This window comes from Larus michahellis, chromosome 1, assembly GCF_964199755.1.
Source record: "Larus michahellis chromosome 1, bLarMic1.1, whole genome shotgun sequence".
In the NCBI taxonomy this organism is placed as follows: Eukaryota; Metazoa; Chordata; class Aves; order Charadriiformes; family Laridae; genus Larus; species Larus michahellis.
This window is the reverse complement of record NC_133896.1, coordinates 149,761,372-149,781,380: the sequence shown is the minus strand read 5'-3', so window position 1 is coordinate 149,781,380 and position 20,009 is coordinate 149,761,372. Positions and strand designations below refer to the sequence as shown.

Genomic DNA, 20,009 nt, shown 5'->3' with positions numbered 1-20,009 from the left:
CAGAGATTGTTAGGACGGTATGGGAAGTGCTTCAGAACCAAGAAAGGTCTTTACATATGTGTGTGTATATATATATCTGTGTGTGTTTGTCTGTGTCTGTGTGTGTATATGTATGCTCATATAAACACACGTTACTTGAGGAACACAGGGAGACATCACTTCCCAGGACTACGCGCTTACTGTGCTGGAGCCTGAAACAAGTCTTGCTTTAAAACCTTTTGAAAGGAATAACAGTTTGGTTATAGAAGTGTTCCCAAGACATCACAGTCAGAGAACAGGTGAATAATTGTGTCCTGAATCAAGGCTAAATGAATAATTTTGCAAACCTAACAATGTGTTCACAGTTTGCAACACTCTGTTTTTCTCTTCTCTCCATGAGTGTGCGTGAGTGCCTTCTGGAGATGCCACAAGGGCTCAAATTGTTCTGCCAAGGTCCTGTGGGATGGTACCCAGGGAAGCTCTTCCTGGAGCTGGATCCTGAGAAGGGTCTGACCCAACCCTGAAGTCTCCTTTTGCAGGGAGTCAGCCAGCCCTTTGGGATGGGGTATGGCTTGGGTAAGGCTGGATCCACTTAACTCTTTTCTTGGCACGTTGGGGAGGTGTTGAGATGGCTTTGGGATGAGTTTCAAGCAAACACGTTGCCTTTTTTTAAGGGAAATGGTGCTGGGTGGCCTTGTGCTGGGAAGGGCACTTTGGCTCTTCTGCACCCATTCTGGCCTGAGCCCCACCGTGGGTACTGGTTGCCAGCACAGGTAGGGACAAAGCACAGCATTAAAATGCTCCCTTTAATCAGGGGCAAGGGCAGTGTGCAGAAACAAACAACTAAGAAGACGGAGATGGTTTGGGGATTAGGGCGAATGGGCAGAAGAGCTTCATATCTCTCTGGCCCCAGTACCGCAGAGCCAACAAAACTTTCCTTGTGTTCCTTTCATCAGTAACTCGTGTTATTCAACACTTATCTTGAGTTAACTTCTCCCAAAAGCCACTGGTGGCTCTGCCTTTCTGCTCCCCTCTCCTTCTAAAGCTCTCTGTTTTAATTTGTTTGCATACTAAAGCTAGCAGCTGATAAGAAAAAGCATGTTCCTGCGGCTGGCTGTTGGCTCCTAGGGCAGGTGACTGCCCTCACCTCCTGCCTGGCAGCTGCAGATAATACTCCGGAAAGTGTTTTCTGCACTTCCAGGGTAGCAGAGAGATGATGATAGCTTTGCTCAGTCTCCCAGCTCTTTTCCCGCTAGTAGGAGCAGATGCTCCTTGCATTGAGGGAAATCACGGGAACAGCGGGGAGGTCCCTGCAGCCCCCTAAAACAGGCTCTTGGGGGACAGAGCGCCTTGTGCTCTCCTCGCAGCACACTTGCTGCAGATGTCTGGCTTCCAAACATCTGCATTTATTTCCTCCCACCATCCTTGACTTTAACACCTCCTTCTCCTGCCCGCCCCCGGCTGTTAGAAAGCAGTGGCCTCTGGAAAGCATCGCCTTGCTTAATTCTCCAGTGGGAAGTGGTTGAAGGTGACTTTTCTGGAGGGAAGAAGACTTGCTGCTTGAATCGCTGTGCTTTTCTTAGATGGGTATTCACTTACGTGTCTATATTTTTTTTGAAACAGAACATCAGTAATCACTTTATGTTCTTAAAGTAAAGGCTATACATAATGAAGCTTTGATGAAGCTTTCATGTACAATTACGGATGATAAGTGAAATAATTCGTAGACCTAACTTTTTTTTTTCCAGATAGTTAAGGTATGCTGTAGAATTTTGTTGGTTGATTAACATTTGGATAGCACTGTAAGTATCTGGCACATTATGAAAGTGAAATTTTGTCGTTAATAATAAATCAGCAGCTGTAACCAGGGTTTGTTACATGTTTTGGGTGAATACCGGCCCCATTGAAGTCAGGGAGAATTTTACCATTAACTTCAATAAAATCAGAGTTTCATCCTCCAATTGTAAAGGACCTTTAACAGCCACTTATAATCTTGTCAAAAACTCTGTTTGAGTGAAACTAATCCCATAGGGCTTTTATTAACACAGAATGATGGTGGAGGAGGGAAGCTTTTAAATACTTCTGCTGCAAAGAACTGCAGTTTGAGCAGTGCTCGTGCTGTGACAGAAAAATCCTGGTTTGGAGACTGTCTGTAGCTGAGATAACTGTGCTGCAGTGAGCACAGCGAGATCGTTCTGGAGTAACCGTATTACAAGGATTAGGCAAAGGCTGTTTCATAGATGCATGCCAAGGCCTCCTTTCTCTTCTTCCGATAAATGCAAACTGGGAGTAATTTTGTTATAATCAGCTGTGTAAACTAGGGTATGCAAAGGGTACCTAAGCATTCACACAATGTTAAAAGCCAAAGTGTGCAAATATCACCCCAGGTGATATTTGAAGGAACAGACCCAGATATCAATTTCTTTTTGACTGCTGGAGCTATGATGTGAATATACCGTTTGTGCTCTGCACCTAGGAGCAAATCTGTATGCAGTGACCCATGCTTCCAGCCCCCAGAGTGTGAGAGGTGGCTGCCGTGCTGCTTTTTGTTTCTGCATGTCGTAGAAAACACAGGCTCTTTGAACGAGGAGTCAATTTAGTGACTGTTTTTCAGGTCCTCTCACAGTAATGAAAAACAGCTCCTGCTGGGCAGAAAGCACTCTGCAGAAAGCCAGGGTGGTGGCATTTATGTGGTGTATCAGAACCCATAGTCAAGTCTTCTGTGGTGTTGCCCGTTACAAGACGCTTCACAAGCCTCGGCTAATGCCCACTTTCTAAGAATCAGAATCATAGAATTGTTAGGGTTGGAAGGGACCTTAAAGATCACCTAGTTCCAACCCCCCTGTCATGGGCAGGGACACCTCCCACTAGACCAGGCTGCTCAAAGAGGTAGCTAGGAGAGTGTTCACTGAGCATTTTAAATTTACATAAGAGGCACAGCTACATACTTTGAAGAGCAGCGTGTAACAAATAGGCATAGCCAGTTCATTTGTTCAAGATGGCCAGATGAGGAGTGACCCTAGGATGGAGGAGCAGGAAAAGGAAAGAAGCATGTAGGTGTCATTGATAATGAGCAAAAGGAACTTCTTCATCCAAAGAATTCATGTTAATGAAAGGAAAGGCTGTACCCAAGCGCATTTGCAGCTGCTAAACTCGATTCTCCGTACCCCTGGGCTAGACCCAGAAGACTGCACCAGGCACCACCCTTTGAAGGGATGTGCCGCCTTTTGCTGGATGAGGAATTCAGAGGGGGCACGGGAGTAGCCATGGTACCGCCAGGGTCTTTGCGGCTTCTGAGGCAAGTAGTGGCAGCCAGGTGCCCTCCAGCCTTATGTGCTACCCTTCCATTTACGACAGGCAAAAATAATTTCTGGAGGGACTTAATTAAAGTCCACCAGGTCACAGTCTCACTGCACCTCATCTTCACTTCTCCTCCACATTTACAGCTGAGGAATGTCTACAGCTTTCCTCATTACACACAAGGGTTGTTTCCAGAGGTGCAGGTGGCAATCATAGGACAATTCATAGGACAATCAGATGAAACAGAAGGTCTTATTCATAATTCTGCGTTGAGCCTTCCTTCACTTCCTGATTCCACAGCTCTTGGTAAGATGGATGTAGGGATCCCCTCTGATGTTTGCAGATGACAAGTATGTGTATTAAAATGTTGTCAAGCTGCAGCCTTTGAAACAACACACTTGAACTGTTAGTAGACAGAGAGACAGGAGAGGGACTGCAGTAAAACACACCAGCTTTCTTAGGGCACTTGGAGTAAAGTTTCTGAATTTATCAAGAAAATTAAATTTGCAATACTTAGTACAGAAAATATAACGATGCATTGAGGGATGGCAGCCTTGCTTTCAAGTACCCATTAGAGTGATTTTTATGAAAAGGATGCAGATTCTGGGCCAGATGCTACTAGAACCAGTTTGTTAAATTCATCCATGTAGCACTCTCAGTGACTGTGGCTTTGCTGGCTTTGGTGCCCAAGGGCAGTCTCCATTGCAGACAACTGTATTTTAGTGATTTAAAAATTTCTTTTACTAAAATAAAGTCCAAGATCAGTTTTGCCTAAGGGCAGGTATCTCAGGCCTAAGTAATTTATTTTCTATATTATAGACTTCCTGTATATTCCTAACAAATAATACATTATCTTTGTTCTGAACTGGATTTTCTTTTTCTTTTGCTTTATATGGTGTATTACCTTTATATTTTCTATTACTGTTTGCCTTTTTCCCCTCCCTGTTTCCCAGCTCATCCTCATGATACGATCTCTAGCCAACAACACTATTGCATTTCTCTGTGCTTATTTTGCCATTTCCAGTTATTGGTAAAGCTCCAGAATTTCTGTTTGTTGGCAGAGAGCGGAGCTGTTTCCCCCAATTTATTGTCCATGTAGCTGGAGTGCCCCGGCAAGGCATCATTGTGTTGTATTGAATTGGACTGGCTGAATGCTGTGCCATCTGCACACGGACAGATTGTTACCCTTTACGATCCCTTTGGATAGAAGTTCTTGTAGCAACAATACTCACTTTGGTGTGCTAATATGAAGAGGTGAGTATGTATAGCCAGGGAGTATGGCTATGTGCGGCTGTTGTGATAGGAAAGGGTATTTTTGCATTCTGGTGGTGGGGTATTGTGGATTTCTTTGCAGATTTTTGCCCCCCAGGCAGCAGTTTGATGAGGAACCAGGCTGTCCTCCAGCACAGCCCTGCGTCACCCCAGCACCGGGCACTCTGTGGGGCTTTGGCTATCTCTGGTCTGTCGCCTCTGAGGCAGAAGAGCAGCATAAAACAAGAAAGGCACAAGGGCATTCGTAATGTAAAATGAGATTTGCATCCTCGCTATCCTGAGCAAACCATCTGCATTATGCAAATAGCAAAATGGCCTAATCAAAACCAGATTCTCATTGTGCTATGTGCTGCGTGCACCTAGAAATGTAAGCTTTGGCTCTCTTGATATATTTGACAGCAATATAACTGATAGCGCGCTGCTCAGAAATTTACCTCAGACTTCTCTTTGTGTTCAGCTTGATGTGTCAGTCATACAGAACATCCATGGGATACGTCTATTTCCACTGTAGCTCAAGAATTTCAACTTAGTGGCAAGGCGGGCCAGGATAGAATTGCTTCCCCCCGCAATACAGTGGGGGAAAATAACCCTGTTGTTTTTTTCCTGACAAGGTCCGCGGGTAATTCACAGTATGTTGAACTGAAATAGACTGCCCTCATACTGTGCGATTTCCACAGAAACAAACTGCAGTGCTATATAAAGTCGTATGTATAAATATGTCATTGACTTTATATATGACTTCATATATAGATATAAATATTTCCATATACATTTATTTAAAATATTTATTTTTATGCATTTAAGTAGTCACATCTATCTATAAAGTCAGTGCTTCTTTAGGTCTGTAACAGTGCTGTACTCAGGCCTCAAAATTCCTAGTCCAGTTGCAGTACCTGCAGAAATCAGATAAGAGTAAGATGCGTGGCAGAAGCTCCAGCACAGGAGTTCCTTCACGTACGAATAGGAAAGATAGATCTTACTGGAACAGCTTGCATAAATAAAATCAGTTCACGTGTCTTAGCATTACTAGATAAGGCCTACAGCATGCACACACAGTGGTCCACCTGGCTTAACTCGCATTCAGTTTAACTGGGGGTTGCTGTGATTTCAACAGGAGCGAGGAGCCTTCAGGAGAAGCTTGCTTGTGTCAGCACTCATGTATTGCGGTGAGAGGCCTAAAGGGAAGGCGCCAAGAAAACATAATGATGTGTTTTCTTTTTACTCCCTCACAGATTGACTATCTCTGCTGAATGTCCCATGCAGCTTGAAGATTTCCCCATGGATGCACATGCCTGCCCATTAAAATTTGGAAGCTGTAAGTTCTCTTCTGAACTAAGAGCTGGGAAAACACGTTGTTATCTGTCGTTTCAGGTTCCGCCGCCGTGTCTTGTACGAATCATTCGCCCTTTCCCCACCCTTTCCCTTTTAACATTGCTCATTAGCCCCCCGCCCCGGTCTGCCACCCCTGCTGCTGCCCTGCTGCTCGTTTGCGGCGCTTTGTCTGGCGCTGCTGCTTTTCAGCTCATGCTGGCATGCTCGGTGATAAACGGTGAGGTGACGGGTGGTGTGTCTTAGAGATCCACATCAAGTCTAACAGCCACTGTGAGATGGGGCAGTAGATGCAGACAGCTAAGTTGATAACTTGGCTTTACATTTGTAGAAAAATGGAGCTTTCATTGGACAGTGTCAGGTTGATGTGCTGGTGTGGTATTTACGTGAATCAGACTGCAGTGCAATATCTCTACATGGCATATATTAAAAGAGATCTAGAATATTACAAGAGGAAACATCATTCCATTTGGCTTTAATAAATCCAGTCCTGTATCTTGTTACATGATGCTGTATACACATGTATTTATATATACGCGCACATTATTCTAAACTGTATGGTGAATGATGCTTTTTCCTCAATTCCAAGCCTCTAATCCGCCACACTGGTGCCTTGCCAGAAGCCTACTTTAAAAATAACCTCAGGGGATCAGATGGTTATATTTAAATACAAAGCTCTTAATTAAAGTACAGATGAGGCTACTACAGTAGACAATTTTTATTTTGGTAATCAAATCAGAGGTTCCAGGTGCAATCAGTGTCTCTAAAGACTTTTGAAAATTACCAGGCAAGGCATTTTGCTCGTCCCTGAAGCCACCTAACTTAGCATTTTTCAGTGTTTTTTCATTCGTATCAATTTAGCGTCACTAATCCTAGCAAGATTAAGCTTTGCCTTTATCATCTGTATCTGCTCTGGTTTAATACTGGTTGTGCATTGTCTTCTAGTGATCGCACTAAGAAGAAAAAACACTTCTTTTGTGTTTACAGTAACCATTACCAAATTACCAAATTTAAGATGAACTGTTTTCCCTTCCCTTTTCCAATCCAGGTAGACCCAGTTTCATCTGAATAGCCAGCAGTATTTTACAAGGTCACTGAAGGTTCAAGTGTGTCTGTTTACTTTTTTACAGCAAAGTCAATATAAATCTGAAGATCCATACACCTTTACACTCAACTTAAATATATATGCATTATATTTCATTCTCAACTTAAAAATGGGAAAACATCTCACAGGAAACTGTCATTGTTTGTATATAGGGCTAAACAAAAGCTACTGCAAGGAATTAAGATGAAAAAGAAAAATAAGTTGTCCTTCCTGGTATTACATATTCTTTACTGTGTTGATAGATAAAGTTGAAGTCACACCTGTTGGTCTCTAGTGCAGATTATGGAACTGGGGTGTTGGATAGTTTGATGAAGTCTTGCTAAATATGCAATATAAAACTAAAAGAAACATATTTAAACAAAGAGCCTGATGCAGCAGAGATCTGAAGCTCAGGCTTAAAGTTAAGTGGATGCTTCAATGCATTAGTAGATGAGGTGCAGTAAGATACAGGCTCTAACTCTCCAACCAAAAAAAAACCCCAAAAATATGCAAGTGCAGGAGATGACACTACTAGGTAAGCTACAAACGCTTAGGAGGAGTATACAGTCTTCAATAGCATTAGAAAAAAACCACCAATCTGTCTGAATGCAATTACATGTTCTGCTAGAGCAAAATGTTTTACATATTAATCACCTATTAGCACACAGGTGATTTTAAGCAGGGGTAAAACCAACACTGAAAAGTCATATTTTAGGCATGTGAGGGCTGAATACAGTTTTAGTTCATACTCTCTGTCACACTCAGTATACAATCCTGGAGTATATTTTATAAGCTACTACCAGTCACTGTTAAGTTCTTCCACAATGCATAGACATGGAGCCATTTGGCCTGTGCTAGTCCACATTGGTAGCCTCTGCAGAAAGTAAATATATAGGAACAAGCTATAGACAATCTTTCAGCCTTGGGAATATCTGTGTTACTGATCTGACAGCTTATTAGTAATTTATTGGCCTTTAATACGCAGATGTTTGCACAAGTAGCAGCCAGTAAATCAGGGTTTATTGAATTAGCCCAGACGTATTTTAGGAGAATACAATATTTATACCCTATTTACAGCAGTACGGGTTTGCATTAAGTCATCTTCAGGCTTGGAGCACGACAAGGCCTGCAGGGGTATATTATACACAAGCACATGCCCTTTCGTCTTCAGCTTTCCTCCCTGTCTTTCCCCAAAGGGTTTCTTTTTAATGGTCTTCTTTCCAAGAAAGATTTTGCAAAGCCTCAAGGAATAGCATCAAAGTAAATGTTAAACACATTATCAGTAGAGCTGGGAGGGTGGAGAAGAGATGAGCGCTAACTGGTCACAGGATGGAGAGAGCAGGGCAGTGAAACAAAGCAGCCGGGGCACGGGTGGATCGGCAGCAGAAGGGATGCCAAGAAGCGATCGGTGCCACATCAGAGGCAGGAGCAGGTTATTATTTTTCTGGCTGCGTGAGCATCCACCGCACTTGCTATAATTCAGCAAGCAAAAGGGAAAAAAACCCGTGACATTTCCTTCAGTAGTAAAAAGAAGGAACGTTAATCTTGCTCACAGAAATAAAGGTAGATGTAAAAGATAAATTCTTCTGTCCCGTTTGACTGATTTCTTGCTGTATTAGAATTGTTGGAGATTTTATGAGCCTAGGCAGCATTATATGTAGCAACAGAGTATTTTGTAGAAATAATTAAAAGCAAGGTCGAATATGGGAAAAGGGATATAAAGTTACATGCGCACACCACCAGCCTAGATACCTGCCGGGAAGGTCAAATGCCAACTACAGAAGTAATACTTCTAATGCCTATGGCACGTCATGAAAAGCTATGCTGGCGGGAGGACAGAACTTCAAGGATCGTTTCGAATAAACTGAAGAGAGCAGGTTTAGTTGTCCTCCTCTTAAGTATGACGCCCCAGTGCTCAGGGATGGCAAGATCAGGTGGATCTGCTCCAGGAGGTGCCTGTACGTGGGTACTCTCCCTCTGGGCTTCCACCCCTGCTAGCAATAAGGCCACCTGTAAAAATTATCCTGCAGAAATCTCATTTAGAGGTAGAAGGGGGCTGGGGATGGTGCATGAGTGCAGGCTCTCGGGTTTCTGCAAACAGGCTCCGCTGCCTTTGAATCAGGGACACTCGGTGGAGATGGCCATGGCAGTCTGTTATCTCACGGTAGCATGGGAAGGATTCTGGTTTCTTCCATGGCCAAGCTTAAGATAATCTTCCTGTTGCAATTCTAGCGCTGACCCGTACTCTAAATAAATTTGCTGGTCAAACAGGATCTGATGAAATTTCCTGATGCCAGCCAGCTAGTTTTGCTAGCAGCGTCTTAGCCTATGAAATTCCTCCTTACCCCCAAGCTATTTCTGGTGTGGGGAGGAGGCATTAGATAAGACAGCAAGGACATTAAAGCTAGGAAGCTTTAATGTTTCACCTCTTCCCCTGATAGGCCTTAAGAGTACATTAAAAGTATCGTTTAGTACAGTTTGCAAACACCCATGTGTCACTGGGTAGGTAAGCATCATTATCTCTAGGGCAGCTGAGGCAGAGAAGTTAATTGACTTTCCGTAAGGCCACACAGCAAATCAATGTCAGAAAAAGGATTAGACTCAACTTCTTTGGTTGGAGAGACAGATGTCTAATCCACTAGACCATGAAGGCCTCTGCCCAGGCAACTGACTTAACTCCTAAATCTTATTTTACTCATGCGTTAATTATATCAGTTTTACCTAGCTCACAGGGTTCCCTGAAGATGAATTAGTTAATGGCTATTAGTGGACGTTAACCAGTGCTTTGACAATGTCAAATACTGTAAGGTGGAGTCTATTTATGGCAACCGTCTCGTGGAGGCATGGTGTCTGAGTACATGTAGTTATCAGATCTTCTATTGTGGAACAGATAAATGCATGAATCTGCTGCCCACTAGTCACTCGGCTGCAAAAAAACCCTACTATTTTTAGGTTAAGTAGAGAGTCTAATGAATATTCTGAAAATAATGAGATCCCCTAGCTCACGAGCAGAGGAAAAAACAGGCCTGGCGTTTATTCCCGATGAGTTTAGTTCGACCATGAAGATAGCAAAGGTTGATCACTGTAGATCACAAAAGGGAGCTTGCCGACTGTTTGTGAGAAAACAGCACTAAGTACAATTTGTAGCGTCTGAAGAAAGTAGTTAACACGGTTTATGTACGTGTTCCTTTTTAACATCTCACACTGAGTCATGGTGTCTGCTGTGGTCTTTGATAAAGGAAAGTGCACAGGCTATTTCTGTAGCAGGAGACATGCTCAAATTATTTTCCTCTAAGAAAGCTGCTGAAGTCAGAGTAATGGGGAGATGGTAACTTCACCGATATACCAGGAGTTTATTGCAACACTTAACACTAAGGCACTCACTGTTCACAAACTATCTGCACCTGTAGCTGCTGTGAAATTTCTCCAAAAAAAGTATTTTAAGAAAATTCCCCTGATAGTGACGTTTCCCTATAATGCTGAGAATTAGCAGAGATAGCACTGAGGTGAAGGCACCTGCAGGGGTTTTCTTGGTTTTGTCCTTCTCCCCATTATCACCTGTGAAGCTACAGGAGAACTGCAGGTGTGGAGGGAGAACTTCAAAACAGAGTCCTTCTAAACAGACTCTAATCTGGTTTAGTAAAATGTTATAAAGAATGTATTCAGCCTGTCAAAACCTGTGGGTAAAAGTCTTGTATAAGAATATAACTAAATGAATAATAAATAAAGGCATATGTTAATTTTAGGAGATGTTGAAAAGGGAAAATGTCTCTTTGGTAGGTTTTCTTGGGTTGCTCCCAGGGAGAGCTGGAACTGCAGTCTCACACGAAGAGGCAGAGCTTTTCTGTTACTCCTCTCTATCAGCTGGTCAGAAGAGGCTCCCGAGTCCATTCCTCAGGGCGGAGACAGGCAGCACGGCTTGTTGACTTTGCTGCAAAGTGTTAATGCCTTCTTCATGAAAGGGCATGTGAAAAGAGCCAGGGAGGTCCTCTGTAAAATGCTGAGCAGCCAAGCTCAAGACTAAGTTGTGATTTTGCAATTTAAGGCAAAAGCCAGTTAATACGGAAATGATAGGTTTGGTCTTTATGCAGGGTATAGAAGTTTTACTTGAAGTCAAGGGAGGCATGTCGCTTGCTCGTGTAATGTCTTCTCTGACATTCTCCTAAGGTTTATCACAGCTTACATAGACACTTCCATTGCAATGGACACTGAATGACCTAAATAAGGAGAAGCTAGGTGAATACTAAAATTCAGTATTTCTAAGATGTTTAATATATTTCTCTGCTCCCTTCTCCCGCTACATGTTACCACCAATTACCAACCACCACTTTGGTTGGAATTCTACTCCCCTAATTTTCAGCTGTTCAGAAGCTAGGCCTCCAGACATGCTGAAAGAGGTGCTTGTGGTGGCATCAGATAGGCAGTCTAGACAACAACTTGGGCCAGGGTTGTAATTTTACTTAAGTTTAGCTAGTAAAGCATAGGCATCTAGCCTGAACTAGTTTTCCATACAACCCTTAAGAATGAGTGGAGGACATGGAGACCATCTAATGGTATTGCCTCTAGTTTCCTTGAAATTGTGGACACATGACTAGTCATGGGGCTGTGTTGTTTAAAAAATTCAGTCTTTTAGTTTAGAAGTTCGTAATACACAGATTATTGACTGAAACATACTAAAAAACTCATGGGGATTCACTAGAGCCATGAGGCTTCACTAGACTCCCCCAAATCTGCTGCTGCTTTTACCTCTTTCTGGGATGTGGAAATGCTCTGCTGCAGAATGTTGGTTCGGCCCATATCAAAAGCCTTGCATCCACAGCAAAGCCTTGGAAAATGGACAGGATGGATCTGCGACAATTTTAGATAGATAAATATGTCACAGTTAGCTATCTAGATTTCCTTTATGGCCACTAAAAAAAAATAAGTACCTCTGTAGTGCAGTCCATTAGAACTATTTTTGATACTTGCCTAAGGATGAGATGAATCATATTTTAGACATTCCTAGCAATTTTTCTGCCAATACTAGCTCAGATTTAGATAAGTGTATTGTACCCTGGTCAGAGTAACTTAGAAGTTCATTTTTCTCTACAGCGCGAGTTGAGAAATACATATTTTCTGTTGTACTTTGTTCAGAAAGTTCAGAATCTACTTAGAAATTAAAACATAGGGTCTTGGGCCTGGACTGCGTGGTGCCCGTTTCTGTGGCAGCTACTGTTGTGGGACCCCAGGCTGCCTCAGAACGTGCAAATGAATTCAGCCCTAACTTCTCACTCATCTGGTAGGTTTCCCATAGAAGTGATGCCTTTTAGTGTGACAAAAAGGAAAAAGGCCCTTTCTAAAAGCTCCCTAAAATTATCAGATGGGTCAGTTTTTCTTCACCCGTTACAATGACCCACATTAGGACTTTCCAGAAGAGGCTGGAGAAACTGTGCTAGTATCATCTTTAAGTTTTGCAGTTGCTGTCGTTAATTAACTTTTCAAAGGCTTTGTCACATATACATAGTTACTGTTTGCACTGAGATAATTTTAAAAATGCATTAAAAACACAGCATTTGCTACCATCCAGTCCTCTGGGTGTCCAATTGCTTCCTTGTGAAACACTGCCCAGCTCTGGGTGAGTCATTTCTTACTTCTGGTCACCCCCCCTTCAGAAGCCAATGCGGTTTTCCCCCCTTAGGTTCATAACAGAGCATACAAGGGAGGTATCCATGAGGAGTGCTTCCCAGGGGGTCTGGTAGCAGCATTTGTGGCACTGCAGAAAGCCCCTTGAGTGGCCACGGCCAACAGCCTGCGCACCGCCTGCCCGGGGAGCAGCATCCTCATGGGGAGGTGGCCCATGGGCATCAGGCTTTTCATCCAGGAAGAGCTCAACTGGTGGCATTCTCAAGCTCAAGAAAAGCAAAGTTCAGGCAGGAGAAGGAGTTGGTGTGGAGATACCCAGCAGTAGTGTTTTTCGTCTTGCCTGAAAGAGGTCTAGACACGATTGTGGCGGAGTGGCGTGGAGATTCAGGTGCTTTGCTGATGATACAAACACTCTGGAGACTTCAGCCTAAATTTAAAGGCTGCGCAACTGCCTGATTACAGGAAGACAGTGGTTCGATTTGAATTGTCAGCAGTAGAACACAGCGTGCAGAGACTCTGTGCTTAATGTGCTCAAGCTTTCAAATGGCCCTTGGGTGCAAACCTGCAAAGACATTGCTGGGCCCGTCATGCCCCAAAAGGCACAGCGAGGGCTTACGTTTGCCAGCTGTGGATCACAGGTTTATGCCACTGGTAAATGGGAAGTTATTTGTAAATGGGACAAGTGGGTAAATACTGCTCCACTGCTTTACAAGCCAGGTTTTTAATGGCTGTTATTTTCTAAGGTGGCTGTTTCCATGGCTTGTAAGCATTTCTCATAAACGTTTCAGAAATCATTCTCATGATGCTGGTGTGAGGTTGGTAGGTCTCTGCCGCCTGCATTTTGCAGGTGGGGATAAAGGAGGCAAAGAGCAATTACAGTCTCTTCTGAGCAAAGATAGAGTGGTTCATTACCTGCTTTTATTGCCTCTGTCATTATGGGTCCCTAGGTTCAATTAGAGCCTCCCAGTACTACTGCAGTACATTAATGACAAAATGACTTGCCTAGGGTTTTTTTGGGGGGGGAGGGGGAAGCTGCAAGACACTGCTGAAACTTGGATTTGAGTTTCCAGTCTGGCAGCTCCTTCATGACACCTCAGTCTCTGGTGGGCCAGGGACCCCTGCCTCTACATTGCCAGATCCCACATTAGCCTCCTCCCCTACACAGAGAGCCAAGTTAGCCCAAGCCGTGACCTAGCATGGCTGCAGTCCCAGTTCTGCAAGCTTCTTCAAAGGAAACAGTCCTTTCGTCTTGTCTCCCATGAAGAAACATGAGGGAAGGAGGAGTGGGTAGAAGGAAAGCCTTGAAGGGCCTTCCATTTTTCCCCCATTCCCACATCATACCCACTGAAAGTCTTCTCACGGCCAGCCTGTGCCAGCGGCTAGACGTTTTGCTGAAAGCATCCCAGTGGTAAAACCGTCCTCAAAGCCGGGATTCCTCCCTCCTAAATTTATATTTCTGCAGGGTAAATATATACAGCTGGGCTGATCACTCTCACCCTCTTACAGTCGGGAGAGAAGCAGATATTTTTAGGCGCAGGTTAATCTCCTCCTAAAGTAGATGACTAAAATAGGTCAGCCGATGGCTGCAGATAAGGAGATGTTTTACTTGCAGACGGGAAGCATGAGACCGTCCGCGCCTTTGGGCCTGGGTCTCCGTGACTGGAAGGGGCCGGTCCCCAAAGGGGGAACACGGGCATTAGCCCTGTGGCAGACAGCAGGCAAAATGGCAGTGCCTCTGGTAAGCAGCAGCTCACCTCAGAGGGGCTCCTTGTACCCACCATGAGGCTGGGCAGTTTGAAACGGCGGCCTCGGGAGGTTTTGTCCCCTTCTCTTAATTACGGGGCTGCCCCACGTCCCACGGCAGGCGTCTATAATCCATCTTCTGAGTGCACCGCTGGCGTAGGGAATAAGTTCTAGCGATTGCCATCTCAGAGCAGTATTAAAGTGTTTGAATAATAATATTTCAGCCTGCTATCTCTACATACCTATTGATTACACATTCGCACGGTGTTATTAATGTAGCAGTACTTCTGAGATTTGTAAATGCCTTCATTAAGGGACTGGTTTCAGAAACAAAGGTATATATTTAGTTCCGCAAGTAGTCCCAATCACTCTTGGCTGCTTTCAGGTCATACTGATTTATAAGTGAGGATGCTTTGAATGGTAAGCTCAGCAGACAGGCTAACTCTGATGGGTGAGTTCCTGAATTCCTGGTGCCACTTAAGTGGGTGGGAAGAACATCTGTTGATTACGATGAGGTCACGGTTTCATTCTGTGATGCTAGATGTGGCCAAAAATACCATGTTTGCGAAGGCGCGCTCCACAGCAAGATCAAATGGAGTATTTTCTAAAATTCGCTCTGCATTTCTCAAACTCCAGCGATACTCCTGGAAAGCCGCTTGCATTAGCTTTGCCGGTATTTGCGAGCGGCAGCTTGCAAAATGAGTGGACCACTGCAATCAGGATTGCTTAGAGAGTAAGGTACTATGCAAAGTGAGTAATGGTCTCAGTCACACTTTGGAGAATACTTTTGTTTGCCTTGACAAAAGTAAATTAAATCTCTAGCATCTTCCTCATGACCATGCTGTTTTTTCTAATGAAGCAGTTAATATAGCTGCCTAATACTGCGGTTGCAAATGCAAAGTTCATTAAATGTTAGTACAGCGCTCAGACTGGCCGACTGATTTGGAATTACCATACGCCTGGCCTACAAAGACCAACATAGGGTCAGGAAAGTCCCAGGATATTTCAGATTTTTAAATGTCATCCCAGCACATCCTACTGCTCTGTTGCTCTAGGCCTCTTGCAGTGGATATTTATACTGTCCGTAGCAGAAAAAAAAAAAAGAAAGCATCAGAGGTTGGAATAACAGATTGTATGATGTTCCCTGTGAAAAGCAATTGTGTAGACACCATTAAATGTGGTGTAAAATCGATTCTCAGATTAGTTCTAGACCGAGACAGCTACCACTAGATCTGAAAATAAAGCAAGAAGCTGCATTATAAATACTGACTGCAACGAGAGGAAGAAATGGGAAGAGGCAAAAAAAGGAAGGCGTCACCTGCTCACTAACGTCAGCTCTCAGATGGGAGCAGGAACTTTGGGAAGATGACCTGGTGCTGCCTGGCACCTGGGAGCACCTGGATGTGTAACAGCCCCGCAGCAGACCCTGTTTAGTCACCCCTTTCACTCAGCTCGTGGCAGGCATCCCACAACGTGTCTGTTGCCATTTGAGGTGCTCCAGGCTGCCCAATGGGAAAACTTTTTCTTTGCTGTTTGGTTTTTGGGGTTTTTTTTGTTTTTTTCTGAGTGCAGCCTGAGGACCTGCTACCCCAGGACACACAGCTCTATTCCGTGTGCCGTGCCCGGTTTTTAATCCAGATGCCTTTACTGTCAGATTTCCCAGCAAGGAGTCAGTCCTAGTCACAGCGGTCCCAGTGCTTGGGGAATAGATGCACAGCTCTGATGTCTCCCCCGTGGCCACTTGGGCGAGCAGGATGGGGCAGGGACGAGCTGACGCTGTCACCGGTGATACCGCCTGCGTGGTGGCAAATATGCACACCTCTTTAAGGGGCATCGCTCAAAGTGCCGTGCTGTCTCCACAATCATCCTTGAGAGACACTCTGTATTACTCTGCACATCTCCTAGCTCAGGGCTCTTTCTAAACGGTGTAATAGCATCCCGTGAAGGTACTGTGTCTGAGTGAATTATCAGGACAACTGTTCGTTAGTATTTGTGTTACATTCATCATTGGTATGACTGTGATTTAGTGTACCATCATGCAAGTAATCAATTTATTGTATTAAAGCAGTCAGCAGCCTTGCCTAAGCTAATCATGAATCACACCTCCAAAATCACAAAGTTGCTTTCAGGCAAAATCCTAAGGGTTTTTTTTTCCTTTGCTTTGTATTTTTGAGCTCTGAGTTGGGTCACGTTTAGAGTTTTCCCCCATGAACTGGAACTTGTAAAATTAAGCAGGGCCTTCCGCCTGTCACTTGCTTTGAAAAGCCAAAGAAAATGGCTTTTACAAAACTGTGTGTCTCAAAATGAATTTCACAGGCATCTTCAGTTCTGTATGTCTCACCACCTCGTGGGCACAGTCTGTGCTTCCATTTCATTTCCAAGCCATAGACACTTCTATCACATTCCTATTCCCACCTTTTCCTGAGGTGACTTACAAATTACATTCTGAAACAGAGTCATTTTGACCTAACTTAGGGCTTTATATTATTTTAGTAATGATCAGTATAGCATATTAGTGTTGCTTAGTAATGAAGTCTCTCGAGACCTGTCTGGCACATTTTTCAGAACATCCTATTCCATTCCACGCAGAATGTGACAACAAGATCAAATAAAACTGTGTATCGGGAAAACATATAAAATACTGCCTATGTTACCCAATTATATTTTTATTCTAACTTCAGGAAAGACAGAAGTTATCATTTTAGTAATGCGGAACTTCCTACTGCCTGTTTCACAGCCAATGGTGTCCTGTTGTCTTATGTCATCAGTTTTAATACACAAATTGTTTCAATTCCATGAATAATTTTTTCCTTGGATGTTGTCCATTGTCCCATCTACATGACACTGTGCCATTACAAAAAAGTTTCATTCTAAGCATTTAATTTCTACTCACATCTGGCACTGTGTCCCATTTTGAGCTCCCCCATACAAGAATAATACGGACTTGGGTGGAGTGAGTCCGTCACAGGGCGATAAAGATCATTTAAGGACTGGAACATCTTTCATATGAGGAGAGGCTGAGAGAGCTGGGACTGTTCAGCCTGGAGAAGACAAAGCTCAGGGAGACCTTATCGATCTGTATTAATACCTAATGGGAGGGAATGAAGAAGAGGGAGACAGGCACTGCTCAGTGATACCCAGAGACAGGACAAGAGGCACTGGGCACAAATTGAACAACGTTAAATTCCATCTGAACACAAGAAACATGTTTTTTCTCTGAGGGTGACCAGTCACTGTAGCAGGTTGGCCATAGAGGTTGTGAAGTCTCCATCTGTGGAGATATTCAAAACCTGACTGGACATGGGCCTGGAAAACCTGCTTTTGGTGTCCCTGCTTGAGCAGGGGATGGGAGTGGATGATCTCCAGAGGTGTCTTCCAGCCCCAACCGTTCTATGATTCTGTGTGATGCTAATTTGTAATCCCGTGTATTTATACACGTCATTTCTTGTCCATGGCACATATTTAAAAGCATGCGTGCTGTTTATCCATATGCTGTAAGCTCATGCCAGTTTACATGATCAGTCTTAATTCTGATTATTTCAGGTCCCTAAAGTAATTTCCATGACCCTCAAATTCTCCCAAGAACAGCAGAATTCATCATGCTATAGCGAAGTCTTCATTTTAGGCTTTTAGTCATTGAATGTGTGAATACATTTCTCTTAGTATTTAGATTGCTATTTTACTTTAATAACTTACTGTTATATAAAAAGCTATTTCCCCCTAGACCCAGTCCATGCATATTTAGTACCATGTCTTGCTATTTTTATATTTAAAATTACGTTTTTACTAGATCTCTTTTCCACTAGTTCTTCCTATAGGGTGATCTCATTTGTGCATCGGTTCATTCTTATCAACTCAATTTAATGAGAAATTCCAATTACAGAGCTCAAATCTGGCCTCAGTTGCAGAGGCGCAACCGTTGACAGACGCTTTGTAATGGGTTAAAAAGTATTCATGCACAAACCAGAAGAAACCCAGCCTGCCTCTTAGAATTCAAGCTGGTGCATGATGGCTTGGTAGCAGCACTGGTTCACTGCCTGCAGAAGTCTTAGAGAAGCTGTAAATCTGGATCTCTACTGAGTTGTATAACAGCCTCTAAGTGAGTCAAATACATTAATGGGTAGATGGGATAGAAAGACAGAGATTTGTATGCGTATTCAGATTGTAATTAGAGCTTCTGAAAAAGCTGACAATTTATGCACATCTTTCACAATCAACAGGCTTTGATGGGGATTAGCACTATTCCCAAGACTAGGCAGTCTGATGAACCTGTGGCATGTATTAAATACCATGATGATAAAGGCTAAGGCTGTAGCTGCACAATTGTAATGAATAAAATAGAAAACAAGCCAAAACTTATCTTGCTACAGTATATTTTTAAGTGAATTCAGCCTCCGACTAGCATAATTCTGAAAGAAAAGTTCCAGCTGTGGCTTGTGGATAAACGGTTTGTTTAATTGTGGAATACGATTGAAGCATGCAGGGTGGGCACCCATACACACAGATCCCACATTTCACAGGATCCCTTCACTTAATTACGCAGGCACTTCTTTTATGGCTTCCTGTGAGGTCTGTAAAAGGATTTGGGCGGTGTTTTGCAGAGAGATTCTTTTTTCCTAAATTATTTTATGCCCTGTCTTGCAGATATGAAAACCTATTGGCAGACGTCAGTGTTGATTTTTTTTCAGGGGTTATAGTTTCAAAAAATCAGTCCTCGAAATGCACCGGGTCCCATGGACTCAAAAGTTTGGCCTTAGCCATCCACGTTTGGGTTTTTTTGAAAAATACTTTTTTTTTTCCTTCTTTTTGTTTTTTCTTGGAGTGTATTCCAGTGTGGAGGGGAAAGAAAGGGGAGAAGGGAGACTGTCTGTCAGTAGCCACAGGTGCCACCTCTGCCCTGTGGTGGGGGCAGTGGCAGGAGAAGGCTCCCTGCTTGTGGGCTCCTTGTCGACCGTCCGGGAGGATGCTGCACTGCTCACGCTGGTTCATTCACAAATGAAAACAGGAAAGACAGGGCACCCCTCAGCGCCAAGGTGAATGGCAGGGATCCTCCAGGTCTTAGCAGCTGCCTGCTCTGCTTTGTCAGACTTCGGCTTTATGTATTTCCTCCCTTGGGCTGTGGCCGCTCCCCTGCCCTCTCTTCGCTGGCGTAAGAAAGACTGTGTCGTGCTTTCCTTGCCAGACATACGAGAGTAGGAAGAGGGTGGGAGGAGAGCAAGGGAGATCTTCACCCTTTTTATATTGTGTGGTGTGTGTTGGACGTTAGAAGGTAGAAGAAATGGATGTGCTCATCGATAAACAGATAGGAGAAGAAATTACTTATTTCATCATTTTGGTTGGCGATAAGCCTGCAGCCATTTATCAAATGTCCACTAGAAATAAATGTCTGTTGTCACTTTCTCACTTTTAATAACATTATACCTCTCTCTAATTTTAGCTGTTCATCTCAACTGCTACCTTTTTTTTTTTCTCTTTTTGAAAGAGTGAGCTTAGAAGAGAAAGAATGATTTAACTAGGCTTCCTCCTTTCTTTGGCAAGCCAGCAAAATTAATGTGAAGGAGACACCAAATTAGTTATTTGGATTCATAAAAACAGAAGAAACCCACTTGCTTAAAGTAGAATAAATGCTAGGCAGTCTCACTTCGGTTTTCAGGGGCTTTGAATTTGAGTTTGCTTTTAC

General features: G+C 43.5%; 1 protein-coding gene across 4 annotated transcripts in view; it reads left to right on the top strand.

The window, feature by feature from the left end:
• The window catches only part of GABRA5 (gamma-aminobutyric acid type A receptor subunit alpha5), a 58,890-nt gene that overhangs the window by 24,868 nt on the left and 14,013 nt on the right, over window positions 1-20,009 (top strand). For all 4 annotated transcript variants that reach the window (XM_074608274.1, XM_074608244.1, XM_074608254.1 and 1 more), the window contains one exon: window positions 5,784-5,866. In XM_074608274.1, coding sequence (XP_074464375.1) covers window positions 5,784-5,866 — 83 coding nt within the window. The remainder of the gene's footprint in view (window positions 1-5,783; window positions 5,867-20,009) is intronic.